This window comes from Prosopis cineraria, unplaced genomic scaffold (assembly GCF_029017545.1).
Source record: "Prosopis cineraria cultivar Desert tree isolate PC_DT_omini unplaced genomic scaffold, ASM2901754v1 PC4, whole genome shotgun sequence".
NCBI classification, from domain to species: domain Eukaryota; kingdom Viridiplantae; phylum Streptophyta; class Magnoliopsida; order Fabales; family Fabaceae; genus Prosopis; species Prosopis cineraria.
The window spans coordinates 43,117,482-43,131,749 of record NW_026555335.1 but is presented as its reverse complement, the minus strand read 5'-3'; the positions used below and the strand labels follow the sequence as shown (position 1 = coordinate 43,131,749).

The 14,268-nt window shown below is 31.8% G+C and overlaps 1 protein-coding gene across 1 annotated transcript; it reads right to left on the bottom strand.

Annotated features, from left to right (window-relative positions):
* Positions 1-11,003: 11,003 nt before the first annotated feature.
* On the bottom strand, positions 11,004-12,073 carry LOC129309036 (protein STRICTOSIDINE SYNTHASE-LIKE 12-like). The gene is made up of 2 exons (XM_054950380.1): positions 11,568-12,073; positions 11,004-11,487 (listed from the first exon to the last, which is right to left on the bottom strand). Exons 1-2 carry the CDS (start codon positions 12,071-12,073, stop codon positions 11,004-11,006), a joined length of 990 nt encoding a protein of 329 aa, XP_054806355.1.
* Positions 12,074-14,268: the final 2,195 nt, after the last annotated feature.

The window sequence follows — 14,268 nt, the reverse complement described above, 5'->3', positions numbered from 1 at the left end:
AACGCTTTGTTTGCAGCTTTTATACTCGCACTATTATGCACTTCTTTCATCGAAGAATAAGAGCTTAATTATAGATCTTGAAATTTAGGTCAAACTAAATCGGCCAATACAAAATATTTAGAGTCGAGCTGAAAAAAAAAAATAATAATTTTTTTAATATTCAAGTCTATTCAGACATATTTGAATAAGTTTTATAAAATTTAGGTCAAGCCCAATTGATACTCAAATAAAAAAATATTAAAATTTTTAAAAATATAAAATATAATAAAAATTAATTTTTTTTAATTTTTATGTCATTTTATATTAAAATATTATATATTTAAATGCATTAATATAATTATTGTTAAAAAAATAAAAATATTTATACTTTTTATTATTTTTAATTAATAAAATATCTCAAAATAATATTTAAAATATATTTTAATATTCAATTTTATATTTTAAAACTCAATTTTTTAAAAAAAAAGTTGAGACTTATATATTATTTGCATATCCAAAATATATTTGCAAAATAAGATAATTAATTTTAAAGTAAAAATAAAATTAAAAATAAAATTTGGGCATGTATGAATTCTCAACTTTGTTACTAAATAAATATAAAAATATTGTTGGATAATTATTTAGTTATTGTTCACGCCAAATATGGTTAAAAATTAAGAATTCAAGTAAATATCCCTATGTAGGAGTTAAATAATATAAAAAGTTAAAAAAAATAATTCCAAAAAAAAGTTTACTCATAATTAAATAATTTTATTTTATATAATATAATCATGTTTATTTTTCTCATTTTCTTAAAAATGACAAATGCAAGCCAAAAGTTATTAATAACTTTAAACTAATCAAGGTAATAAGTTTAAATTAATGGTCTAACAGTGATTAAATCGAGATTAACTTAATTATAATTAAAATAATATAATTTAATTAAATATATAATATTTATAATGACCATGATAAAAGTAATATTCATGAATAAATTATACATAATACACCAAACAGTGATAGAGTTATTTAAGTACAAAGTTAATAAATTATTATTTTTATTTTATTTGTTAAAGTTAAAATAATATTTTATGATTAAACAAAATTATTTAAAAATTAAAATTAATTTAAAAAACTTAAAATGTTTTGAGTATTCAAGCTGGACTTGACTATATATATTTTTTAAAAGAATATGATACTTAAACTTAATTCAAATTGAGCTCGACTTACTCGAATTATGAGAATTAAGCTAAGACGTGTTTATTCAACTAGGGTTTTCTCCCCTATTCTCTACATGACCAGTGTTTGCTTTGGCGGGGAAGAAAAGGATGACATATATAGCAGGCGGGTCGCGTGTAACATCCCAAAAATTAACTTAAGGTTAATTAAGTTAATTTAGAGCAAATGAGTAATTTTGAAGAAATATTTAGATATAAATAATTTTAGTTAGAAGATTATTATTGGATTTAATTTAGATTAAATCCTAAGTTATAATTTTATAGTAAATAGAAATAGTAATAATAATATTATTAAAAAGAAAGAAAGAAAGAAGGAAAAGGAACATAAAATAAATTGAAAATTAAAGAGGGGGGAGAGAAGTAATTTTTGCTTTGGGTATTTAGGTGTAAATAATGCCAAAAAAAAAGAGAAAAAAGGTGAGGCGGAACCGTGTGTGCATTCAAGAAAATGAAAAGAGAGAGAGAGGGGCGTGATTTCACGTGTGGGTCTCACAGTTTTCTTTTAAAAAGCAACAATATGATTCTTTTCTTTATTTCCTTCATTCTTTTTTCATTCCTTCTCGCGCGACAGAGAAAGCGAAAACAGAGACAGCGAGCGCGATGCCTACAACAAAGCTAAAGTAGAAAATAGAGCTCCATAATAGGATACTTCAGATGAGATTTTAAATATTTTAAGACTAGATAAGTGTTTTAAACATTTTTTTCTTAGTCGTTTTTCCCTTTAAGCTGCAGATTTTAAGATTTTTAAAAATTTAGGGTTTGAAATAGGGATAAATTTTTGGTAAAAAAATCTAGTTGTTGAGGTTGTTGGTAGTATAATAAATATTCTAGAGTATTATTTTATTGATAGAATTGGAATTTGAGGCATTTGAGTTTATCCCTAGATCCCTATAGGCAGATTTTTGATAAAATCCGAAAATATAAATTGATTTGTTGATATTTAGATAATTATTTGAGATGAAAAATGAATTATTATGGCTATAGAATAATGATTCTAGGTTTGAAATCAAGTTTGCAATTTTTGAATATTTTTATATGTGAATTTTTGAAATAAAAAGAAAAATTTTGATATTAGAAAATTATGTGAATGAAATTATTGTGAAGGAGACTATTGAACCTAGTAGATAAGTTCAAATACATAAAATTAAATTTTAGAACTCAAGAGGCTAAGACTAAGGTCTTAAAAATAAAATAAAATAAATACTTAGATGTTAGAGTATGAGTGAAAATTGTGTTAATAATATTATTGACACATTGAGATATGATCAATTGTAGATTAATTTCCTTTTGACACCATTCAAGCTTTGGAAAGCTTTGAAAGTGTTGTGTAACACACCAAATTTTTTTTTAAAATAATTTAACTCAATCATAGTTGGGTTACAGCCACCCAACACATTTTTTATATCAATAATTTCAATATAAAATATTTTATAATTGGCTTCAACTCACACAATATAACATTTCAGATAAATTTTTACCTCCCACATGCTATTAGGCTAAATCACATTTGTCCATCCTTATACTCTCAACAAGTAAACTAAATCATATTTGTCCATCCTTATACTCCCAACAAGTAAAATAAATAATTTAGTCAATTTTCAACACAAGCTAGTTATTTGGCCTCATAATCATGCCATTTTAACCAATCCAAAGTAAATCAAATATTAAAATTATAGTCATCCAAAGTATGCCAAAAATAGAAATAGTTTGAAAGGCATGATTACATTTATATATTCATATAATTGTCAATAAACAAAAAGCCCTAATATTGGCAATATAACACATTATAAATCATAAATCAAATACCCAAAAGAGATAGTGGATCTATGCCACTAAGCCTCTAGGACTCCTTCACGTGTCACTCGTGGCTCTTCTCCTGAAAATTGTTAACCACATAATGAGACTCAAAAGTCCCAATAACCAAAGCCAATTTATGATAGCACATACAAACAGTTAAGTGTGTGCTTACTAGGTGGAAACCAAAAATAATATAATTCCAACAAAATATAAGAAATATTACAATACACACAAACAACCATCCTTATATCCCTCCATTAACCTCGAGCCGTAGCCCTCACTCGGTGCTAAATTACCCGGCCAAAAGTAAATTAGCCCAAGCCCTTACAAGCCACCTATTGAGCTCCAATATGGGCGTATCTCGTGGCACATAAATACAACAACAATAGCAAGTCTCCCAAAACCTCCCACAATAATCAAACAAATTCATAATAATATTGCACAATATACAATATTAAAAAAATTCATAATTTTCTCAATAATCACCCAATTAACATAAAATAACACTAATCACAAATTAAAAACATGGTTACCTCGTGGCTTTTTTAATAAATTATTCCTTACAATTTCTCTCCCACCACAATCTTCACCAATAATACAATCTACAAATAACATATTATATATAAATATTAGTTTCAATTTTTGAAACTAATAAAATAATTCTAATAATAGAATTAAAAATATAACATAATTTCTAATCTCAATCTTAATACAAATCTAGAGTCAACACTATTAAGTAAAATTTTTAACTCCTCTTTTAATTATGAATAAACATTAATAATCTAAAAATCAACTTCTAAACTAATTTCTATTATCAAAATTTTCTTTTTATTTCATAAATTCGTACCTAAAATATTCAAAAATTAAAAATTGAGTCTCTAGCTTAGAATTATAATCCTATAACCATAATAATTCATTTCTCATCCTAAATAATCATCTAAACCTCAATAAATCAACATATATTTTCAGATCTAGTTTAGAATTTGATCCATAAGCCACAAATTCAAATATCATCAACAAATTTATACTCTAAAATATTTATTATACTACTAACAATCTTAAAAATCATATTTATTCAACATAAATTCATCCCTCTTCCAGATCTTAAATTTTCTACCACTACAAACTCCAAAACCAAAGAAGAAGGATGATTAAGAAAAAATTTTAGAACACTTACTTAGTCTTAAAAAACTTGAAATCACACCCTAAATATCCTATTAAAAACTCTTACCTTAAAAACTCAGATCTCCCGCACCGGCGACTCACACTCACTCTGCCTCAGCTCGCGCACGAAGGAATGAATAAAGAAACGAAGGAAACAGGTGAGTTTTTATAAAAATTCAGTGGGTCTCATATTTTTTTTATTTCTTCTTTCCTCTCTCTTCTTCTCCTTTTTGTTTTATTATTTTATATGTAATCATGCGCCGAAAGCCACCGATTGCGTTTTCTTCTTTCTTTCCTTCCTTTTCTCATACCTTTTCTCTTTCTTTTTGTTTATAATAATAATTTAATAATATTTATTTATTTATTTTTTAATTAATTAATATTTTTTTAATTAATTTTTTTATTTTAATTTAGAATTATATCCTAAATTAGATTTAATAATCATTTTCTACTAATTTGCTTACCTCTAAATATTTTTCAAAATTTCTATTAACCAAAATTAACTATTAAAATTTAAATTGGAATGTTACATGTTGTAACTTGAGGGGTAACCTTTAACTTCAAAGGTTACGGTAATCGGGAGAAATTTATTTTATGCATTTGTATATTAATTAATTATGTTGGTGAAATAAAAGAATATATATATATATATATATGTCTAAATTTTCAAATGGTTGTTTGTAAAGCATGTGGCTTTTTTGAAACTCTATGACTTGTGACCAAGTTAATTATGACTTGGTGTGAGTAATGAGATTGATGGTTGATGATTATGTGTACACTCTTAGATATAAGTTGTGGATTATACACAGTGATGAATTGTATGAGCATGTTGAGTTTTACATTATGCTAATGTGGTTTTGTATGATAATATAAAAATTGATGCAAGAGGCATGATTGAAATATGATGATTCTTGATGTTTGTTGAGCAAGAAAGTTGATGAGCATGTGGGATAATTTTGAATTATATATATGAGTTTTTGAAATGCATTTTTCTCATGAGCATGATCATATGGCAGGAGTTCGCCTTAGTGAAAGAGTTAACGGTTATACAAAATCCATATGGTACTTGACTATTAACCAATAATCCTAGGGGTTATAGTCGCTAATTACCTTGTAAGGTACTGTAGCATTGTTGCTATTAAGGGACTTGACCTTACTAGCCTACCTGGAGTTTTGGGTAGAGCTAATTTTAGGTATGACACCTATAGTGTGTGATTTGGGGGAAACCGTGTTCATAAGTGAGTAAGGTAACCTTGGCCTGGTAGCCCCTCATGATATGATTAAGGCTTTGGGTAGTCTCACCACATAAATGATCCCTTTCGGTTGTTGGCCCACAGATTTTATGTCAGAGAAAATAAGGGGGGATATAAGGAAGAGATCGATCATGCATATTATTACTATCATGCCATTTGAGTGATTGATGGCTATGTTGAGAATATAATTATAATTGTAAAAATGAGAACATGTAGTAATTATGCAAATAATGTATATGTGGCTATTTGTGCAAATTTTGTACTTGAATTTACTCTTAAAATTATTCACATGAGTTAAATATTAATGTGATAAACATGTTATTAATGTGATTGTTTGAATGGTCACCTTGATAAATTTTTTTGGCCACTTGCATTCATGATTAATTATCATGCATTTGTATAACTTAGATATACCTTGTTACTGAATGGTTGTACTCACCCCTCTCTTTTAACATATTACAGGAGCTAGCTCATCTCAGAAGAACAAAGGAAAGGAGCATTAAGCCAAGTGATAGTAATCACTTCTGTAAGCCTTTCTCTTTTTATTTTGATATGTGTATTTAGTTTATAATATTGTCAACTAGGATAATATATTATTGACCCACTTGCATTATGGGTTTTGTATCGGGGGAAATATATTTTGGGCCCTGGGGAATGTGGTTTGATGCTTGTGCTATATTAATGGGTCAAAATATTTGTGCAAGTGAAAATAGTTAATATTGCCTAATTTGAGAACTTAAATGTTGTTATGGTCTCCCCTTGTGTTTTTGATGTCCAAAGGTGAGCAGTTGATATTAATTATATGTGAATGAAAAGAAAAATTCATGTATATGATAGACTATTGATGAATAAATGATATATAGAGTATGATGATTAGATAATAGTCATTGTGATAAATGTAATTGAGATCTTGGCCCCCCGCTGCCAGTTATAGAAGAGTTTGAGTGGCCAAGTGTTATGTCATAAATATGTATATATGTATTGTAGAGTAAGATATAGAGAGAAAATAAAGGGGGAAGCTCTTCTCCCATGTTGATATATTTCCTTTATCATGCTTTCGCATATATTTAATTGAATGATATGAGTTCTTAAAATATTTTAAAAATTTGAGATCCCTTTATATTGAATCATTTGTGAAAATATATGTTAAAAATTTATTTAGGTTAATCTTTAATAGGATAATCCTTTTGGATTAGTCCTTAATTTATTATATAATTAATCTAATAATTAAATCTTAATTTAGAACACCCCTCACATCGCCAGTGGGTGACAAAGATGACGTCGGTTGTGTCTGCTTAAACTTTCATAACTATGTCATTATATATTAAATACATGATCGAATGTGAGGTTTATGTTTTAATGCATTGTTTTTAAGTTTTATTTTACGGCATTATATGACAAAAATAAAATCTGATCACTATTGCCACGTCTCCGACCCATTTTTGATTGATCCACATCACGTGACCTTTCACTCTGGTTTGACATGACTTGGAGTTTTCGTCGCCGGCCTCCACAATTTGTGTCTAATGGGAACTGAATTTTTCTCTCCGCCGTCACTTTTCATTAGTGCTGAGAGTTCTTCATTGCCAATGTGGCAATCTCGTCAGCCCAAAACATCTGTGCTTCTGCAACAGGTAAGCGAAGCATGGTGAACTCCTGAAGCTGCAATTACAGGAGCCCAATATTTCAGGCGAGAAATAAGGCGAACAATACAACATGATGCTGATTTAGAGAGGAGGATTCAGTGTTTCTCACATATGGCTGTTCAAAACTTCGAAAATAATTGGTTTGCTCAAAAGCATAAGATGGTAACACATGTGTACAGGTATTCGATGCCCATATTTGCCGCCGGTATTGAATCCAAATCCTAAAAAGAACTGCCTTAAGTCCGAGTTGTTTGTCGGACTGTTGTCCAAAAGAAATAAATTTACTTAATATTCTTTAAAACTTAACCTCTAACCAAATTCTTTTTCATAATAAAAGAAGATACGCATATACATACATAAACACATTTAATATCGGGTTGGAACTCATAACTTCTTTTAAGGGAACGGGGTGAAGTTATCACCAGTATAATTAATTTAGTCGTTGACACATTTACTTAATATTCATCTAGAATATGTTATAAAAAAATGTTATACTTTCATTTTGTTCCTTTTTTTTTGTTTTTTGTTTTTTGTTTTTGTTTTTGTTTTTGTGGAACTACAAAGTGATCAACAATCTGATTTGCTTCTGAAAGTTCAGTTAGCAGTCAGCGCTAAACAACAAATTGTCATGTCATGAATGCATCAGAATTAATCAATTAAACAACTTTGGAAGCCAAAGCCAAGAGGCCGGCTTTGTTTCTCACCTGCCCTTTCGTTGAGTAAGGGGCGATGTGGCTGCTCCTCGTGTGTTGATCACGCCAACGGTCCAGATACCTAAAACAGAGGAGATCCTGCAGATATCTTACCAGGCACAGGCAAGCCTATCGCTTTATTTCTCGACACAGTCCCTTGGCCACATCCTCAACTTTTTTGCCTGTGTATCCGTGGAGAATGGAAGGCAGTGAAAGTGAGGCCATTCCTCCACAGGTTGTGGTGGACAATTCTGTAGATGATGCTTTCGATTTCTTCTACCGGTAAGTCTCTTCTCAGTTCTTTTTAATTTTCGAAATATGGTTGTGGTCCTTGTGGAATTTGGAAATTCTTTCTTTCTTCTTATGTCCTGCAGAGTAGCGTCAGCGAAGCTCAGCTCTCAAGGTGTGGAAACATCCCGAGGTCTGAGAAAGGCCAGTCCTATCATGCACCAGGAAGCAAAATCCTCTGCAGAATTTCGCTCTATCTTCTTTTTCTACTGACGATTATTTTTTTCCTTACTGAAGAAGTGCACTGGTTATAATTAGAATAAGAATGCGAGTCCGCAATAAGATTTGATAGGAACCGATACACGTGATACATGTTCTGTTACAGACTTCATACATGTGTCGCTTTTAGTTGTTTCAGTGTGTTTATTGCATCCGCAATGTGATTCAAGCAGCCTTGAGGACAAGAAGCTGGCTATTTGGGAGAAATACTGCCTTCGTCTGTTCCCCAAAGTGTTGTTATGCAAAAGAGTGGAGGTTCTCTCTCACGATAGTGGAATAGGTTCTAGAGAGCCATGAAAAGAATTGTCAGTGTTTTTGTTCCCCAAAGTTTTGTCATGCAAAAGAGTAGGTTCTCTTTCATGATGGTGGAATGGTTTCTAGACTTTGGAGAACTGTGGGGTTTTCCTTTTTTTTTTTTTTTTTTTATACTTGTGATTTGGTGACAGAAGGCACCGGTGGCACCGCAGAAAATGAAGTCGGAGGCAAAGTCTAAGAGGCACAAGTCATATAAACCAGTTGAGGATCAAATTCACCAGAGATAAATCAGACTGTGAAAGCCAGAACCGTCATTAAAACTCAAAAAAACACTCTGAAATACATATCAAAAATTTAAAACAACTCGGTTTATAGAATTGAATTGACAAACCAAAACAAACATGACTTGAAAATGAAACTGGAATCTCAGAAAAGGATGAAGGAAGAAACAAATACAAGGGGGGAAATTGAACAACTCATTAACCATCCACGATCATCCAAAGCGACCTCAATCAAAATCTTGAACGAAAAGAGAAGAAATGTTGTGGTGGGTAAGGAAAGATATGTATAATACCTGAGGGTGAAGAGGTTGGTGGTGTATTGCAGAGCAGACTTCGCGAGGAGAGGAAGAACAAGGAGGAGGAGTATGATCATGAGTGGAATCATGGAAAGAGGAGGCATGGCGGTTGGGCGGGAGAGAAATCTTCCTCCCAAAGAGTTTAATCACCGAGTCAAATCGTCCTTCGTCTGTGGAGAGAACTCCAGTCCCTCCGATTATACAAGAAGAAGAAGAAGGGTCAATGCCGTGAGGAGGGAAGGACCAGTCAAACGAACGAAAACTTGCCTCGTGTCAATATTTTAGTCAAAAAAATATTTGATGGTCAATATTTTTTAAAGTTAACAGTAGGAAGCATGAGATGATCTGTTTTAAATAATTGATAATTTATTTTATATCACTTAATAATATAAATTACTCATTATTTTTTAAAAATTAGTTCATAATTAAATTTATATTTCAGTATGTATGTAAAAGTTTTGTACTGGACAGATCTTTTAAGTAGTTTGTGGTTTCTTTTAGAGATTGCGACAACTGCCTCAGAACTTGGAACAAGGATGGAAAACCTGAAGAGTAGCATGACTGAACGGACTGATCAAATGAATACAAGCGGAATTTACAACCAAAAAAATGATCTATCTGCGACAGATTATGCATGCAAAGGGTATCTAAAATATTATTTAACCCACTGCAATTTGACTGAACTAAAGCAGGTATATAAAATTCAATATTTTTGATATATACAATCATTCCTGTTTCACAGGCCTCTCTAATGTGAAGTTTGCAGACCAAGAATTTTTTACTGTTATGAAGAGTGTCTGAAAGACCCGCAGTGGACTGGAAAACTGACAAAATATGTAGAAGCTTTTTATTATTTCTTTGTGCTACTCGCCTTTCCCCTAGACTTGTTTCCTAATTGTAGTTGTAAAAGCACATGTAACTCTGAACTGAAGTTGGTTAGATGAGTCATAGATAATATCAATATAGTGTGTGTTTGGTTTTCAGTTTATATGTAAAAATACATTTGAAGAAACTAACTATTTGTTAAATTTAACAAAAACATATTTTAGATGTAGTTTAAATATACTTTTAAGGGTTATCCAAATAGATCTATAGTCCTCATTATCCTGCTCCATAATTGAGAATACTTTAGTCAATATAAGGAATAATAAGGTGCAGAACTATTTCGAATATTGCATCGAACTGCTTGAATGAATCTTCAAGGGCTTCTCAAACTGATCGGCTCCACTACTTTTCCTTCCTTAAGCATTTAACTGATTAGTCCTAGCAAATCGGAATTCCTACTGCTGCGGAAATTTAGATGTCCAAAAACACCCTTTCATTTTGTAAGGAGTTTGATTAGGTGCCAATGGAAATAACTTTTGGATGTATGCATTTGATTCGCTATGGCTCCATGGGATGAAAGCAACGCAAGAAGTATTTTAGGATCACTCCAAACAAACGCTAATCAACTAGGACTATCAGAGTTCTTCTGTGAATTTATTTTGACGTCCAAATCAACTCGAGAGGTTCTTGATTTACGAGGGCATGATGCATGAATGCAGACTCATTGCACGGTTGAATGGATTATTTGTTATATGAAGCATTGCTTGTCGGAATGAACAGGGTTTTAATGAAGATTAGGGACTATATATATATATATATATAATATATTTGTGGAAAGGAAGTAGAAGGGATGAGAATAAGAATGCCAAATTTTGATTTTAGATTTGATGAAGCCAGCTGGTTTGATATTATGGACCGAAGTTTCGACGTGATAACACGTGAGAAGTAAGGACACAAGTGATCAGAGAAAAGGGCCTTCCGAGTGCCACCAAGGGTAAGCGAGCATATATAATAAGTTGTTTAATTATCCGATTTTTACAAGCAAAATAAATGCAGCTGAGGCTGAAGCACTAGGGACTGAAAATAGTAGCATAAGAAGCAACAATGGAGCCGGAGTAGAGGGCCCCATTAAACTCATGAACTTCGCTAGCTTCTTGATTACCATATATTGGAGTGAGAGGCACAATCTGCAGAATAAAACCTCCCGCATTGACTCTGACTCCGAGAGGCAAATACGTGGTTGCCGAGGGGGGTCCGAGAGGAGTGTTGACGGCAATCCAGAAGTCGCCTCTGGAATTCCTCTTGATGTTATCGGGGCTGCCGCCAAGCTGCAAGAAAAGTTCAGATCTATTCTGCGCAGGACCTGTGAGCCAGAATCTCTGCACTCTGTTGGCCAAGAACTCGGTGACCAGCACAAATGAACCATCTCCGCTCACCGCCACCCCAGCTGCCAGCGCCAGATTCCGCAGCAACACCCTGGTCTCTCCGGTTCGAGGATCATAACTCAGCAGGCTTCCTGAAGTGTCGCTGCTGGAGAGCAGTGCCTGCATGTCCCTGTAGACACGATTCATTGCATGGTACAAGGAAGAAAGGAAGGGATGGCGCAATGTAATAACAACAATAGCAATAGTTACTTGAACTGGAATCTAGAGCTGGCTTCAGTGAAATAAACAATTCCAGTGGAAGGATCAATGTCCAGAGCATCCAGGAAGCGGAAAGGACGGCATTCTACCGACGTCACGACCGGGGTCGGCCGGCCTCCATAGGAAGGCACCGTGACCAGGCCCCGATATGCATCCGTTATGTACCATTGCTGCGTGCGGTTGTGAAACCCCAATCCTAAGGGCCTCCCGCATGTTTGTTGCAGGGCTGAGAATCCCGCAATTCCATCGCATATTGTTTTGTTCCTGACTGGGGAAGTGTAGGCAAATTCGACGAAGATCCCGTTCTCAAATTTGAAGATTCTGCCGTCAGAGGCACCGGTATAAGGTCCTCCTCCTATGGAGTCGAATGCCAGCGACTCCGGCCCGGTCACCGGTGATGGCAGGTCCATCCTCGTCACTACTCTCTCGCCTCCACTCCCCATCCATTGCCAGCACACTTGTAGTATCAGAATCCCAACCACACATGTCTTCGTCATGCTTGTGCTCAACAAGCCCAGTAAGGAAATGAACATATCATATATGTGTGTATATATATATATATATTGAGTGAAGCCGTGCGTTACCCTAGATTGTGACGCATGCATGCACGACGCCGAAACGTTCAAGGTTTGTTACAGTGGTTGTTGGTACATCTTTATGAGCGAGTAAGAATACTTGCAACGCCCAAGTGAAGGGCTGAAGGCGTGTTCGAGCGAGTCATCACATGAGTCTCGAGCTTCTGGCAAGCAGTTTTTGGGGCCCGTCTCATCCATCTACATTTGCAAGTTTTTCAGTTTTTGGTGAGCCCAACGTACATTGGATCCGTCTTCGGCGCCAACATGCTCGTCACCCACAAAAAATCTGTATGGCTCAGATATTTTTAATTTTGATTTTATTAAAATAAAAATTTATAAATTTTTAATAAATATATTTATCATCAATATGAAATATTAAATTTTTATCTGTAATGTCCATATTTAAAGTTTTTATTTTTATTTTTATTTTTATTTTATATTTATTAAAATAAAAAATTATTAAAAAATTTAGTATTGAATCTATATTGTCTAGAGTACATTTAAATAATTAATTTATAAAAATTATAATTACTACTGTTGAAATTGATGATAAAAATATGTATCAAAAAAATTTATAAATTTTGATTTTTGTAAATAGAAATTTTAAATTTAAATTTAAAAAATTTAGACGGCCCAGATCTTTTCTGTTTATGGTAATGAGCATCTTGGTTGTTGAGCACCGGATCCAACGTACATTAGGCATGTAGGTTGGATAAACAGTTGCCGAAACTGCATCAGTTTTCCTTTGCCGAAAAGAAATTTCATAGTCAGAAAAACTGGGCCAACTCACTTAATGAAATTAATAAAATATTCAACTAGTATATTGATTAATTTAATAAAATAATTTATTTATAATAAGTTTAATCATAGTTTGATTACAGTTTTAAATATTAATCAACGAATCATGCCTGGTTAGATTTTCACTTTCTTGCTAAAATTAGAACTTTTCTTTTTATACTATAATTCTTTTTAGCAAATCACACACACATCTACCACGTTTAGATCAACGGTTTGGATTTGTGCCAAATATATTATTTGAATGCATAAAACTTTTTAGATTTAGATTTGATTCAAATACAAGTAAATTTTTTATTACAATTTCTTTATAATTTTAAATATTCTTTTAATTTAATTATTTCAATATTATGCAAATATGCAGCCAAGTCATGTAAATAGGACAATTCCATTTTTTTTTTATAACCTAGGACAACTGAATTTTATAAGTGTAAATTTTTCATGTTACCCTTAAAAAAATTTTAAATGTGCATTGATTTTAAAATTTAAAATTCAAATCCATTTATCCAAATACCACACTAAAGTTTTATCTAAATCATGCGTGTTTTTTTTTTTAAATTTCTACAATATGAACAAACTAAGGTGGACTAATATTTTTTTGTCGAATAAACATAAGTTATATATTATTCTTGACATGAACAATGTTTTTTTGGCCTGAGACTTGAACGATATGACTTCTTACAATTTATATATATATATATATATATAATATATTTTAATAGTGATTACATTAAAAAAAAAGTTACTTACACTTTAGCACACTCTAAATTTGTTTTTGGGGGAGTTTATAACTAAAGTGAGTAAATTTGTATTTTTAAAAGGATTTAATAGAATAAATTAAAGAAGTCTATAGACCTGAGATTAACTGCTTTTGATTTATTATCTTGAAGCTTTAGCATGTCATAAATTTCCTTAAAGGAGCCAAGTTGAAAGGTATACGTTCAGCAAAATCAAAGATACGACATAATAATAAGGGAAAATATCAGCTAAGAATAACTAGAAGAAATTTATATCAATAAAGGACTAATAGATTTTAACATTGCAATAATAATTGGTAAATATGACACTTTTATTTAAAAATAATTAGTAAAGGTGGCTAAGGGAAGGTTTGACTCATAATCTTTTAGTCACCTAAAAATCTTATAGCCTTGTTTTAATTACAAATGAAAAGTGTGTGTGGGGGTTTAAGAGTCAAAAATATCTCTAAAGTATATATGAATAAATGATCTTAAACTCTATTATGGGTCATTTATAACCCTAAATCGCTAAGGTTTTTAAATCTATTACCCTGTCATTTGTCCCATTAATATTTTTCATTTTGT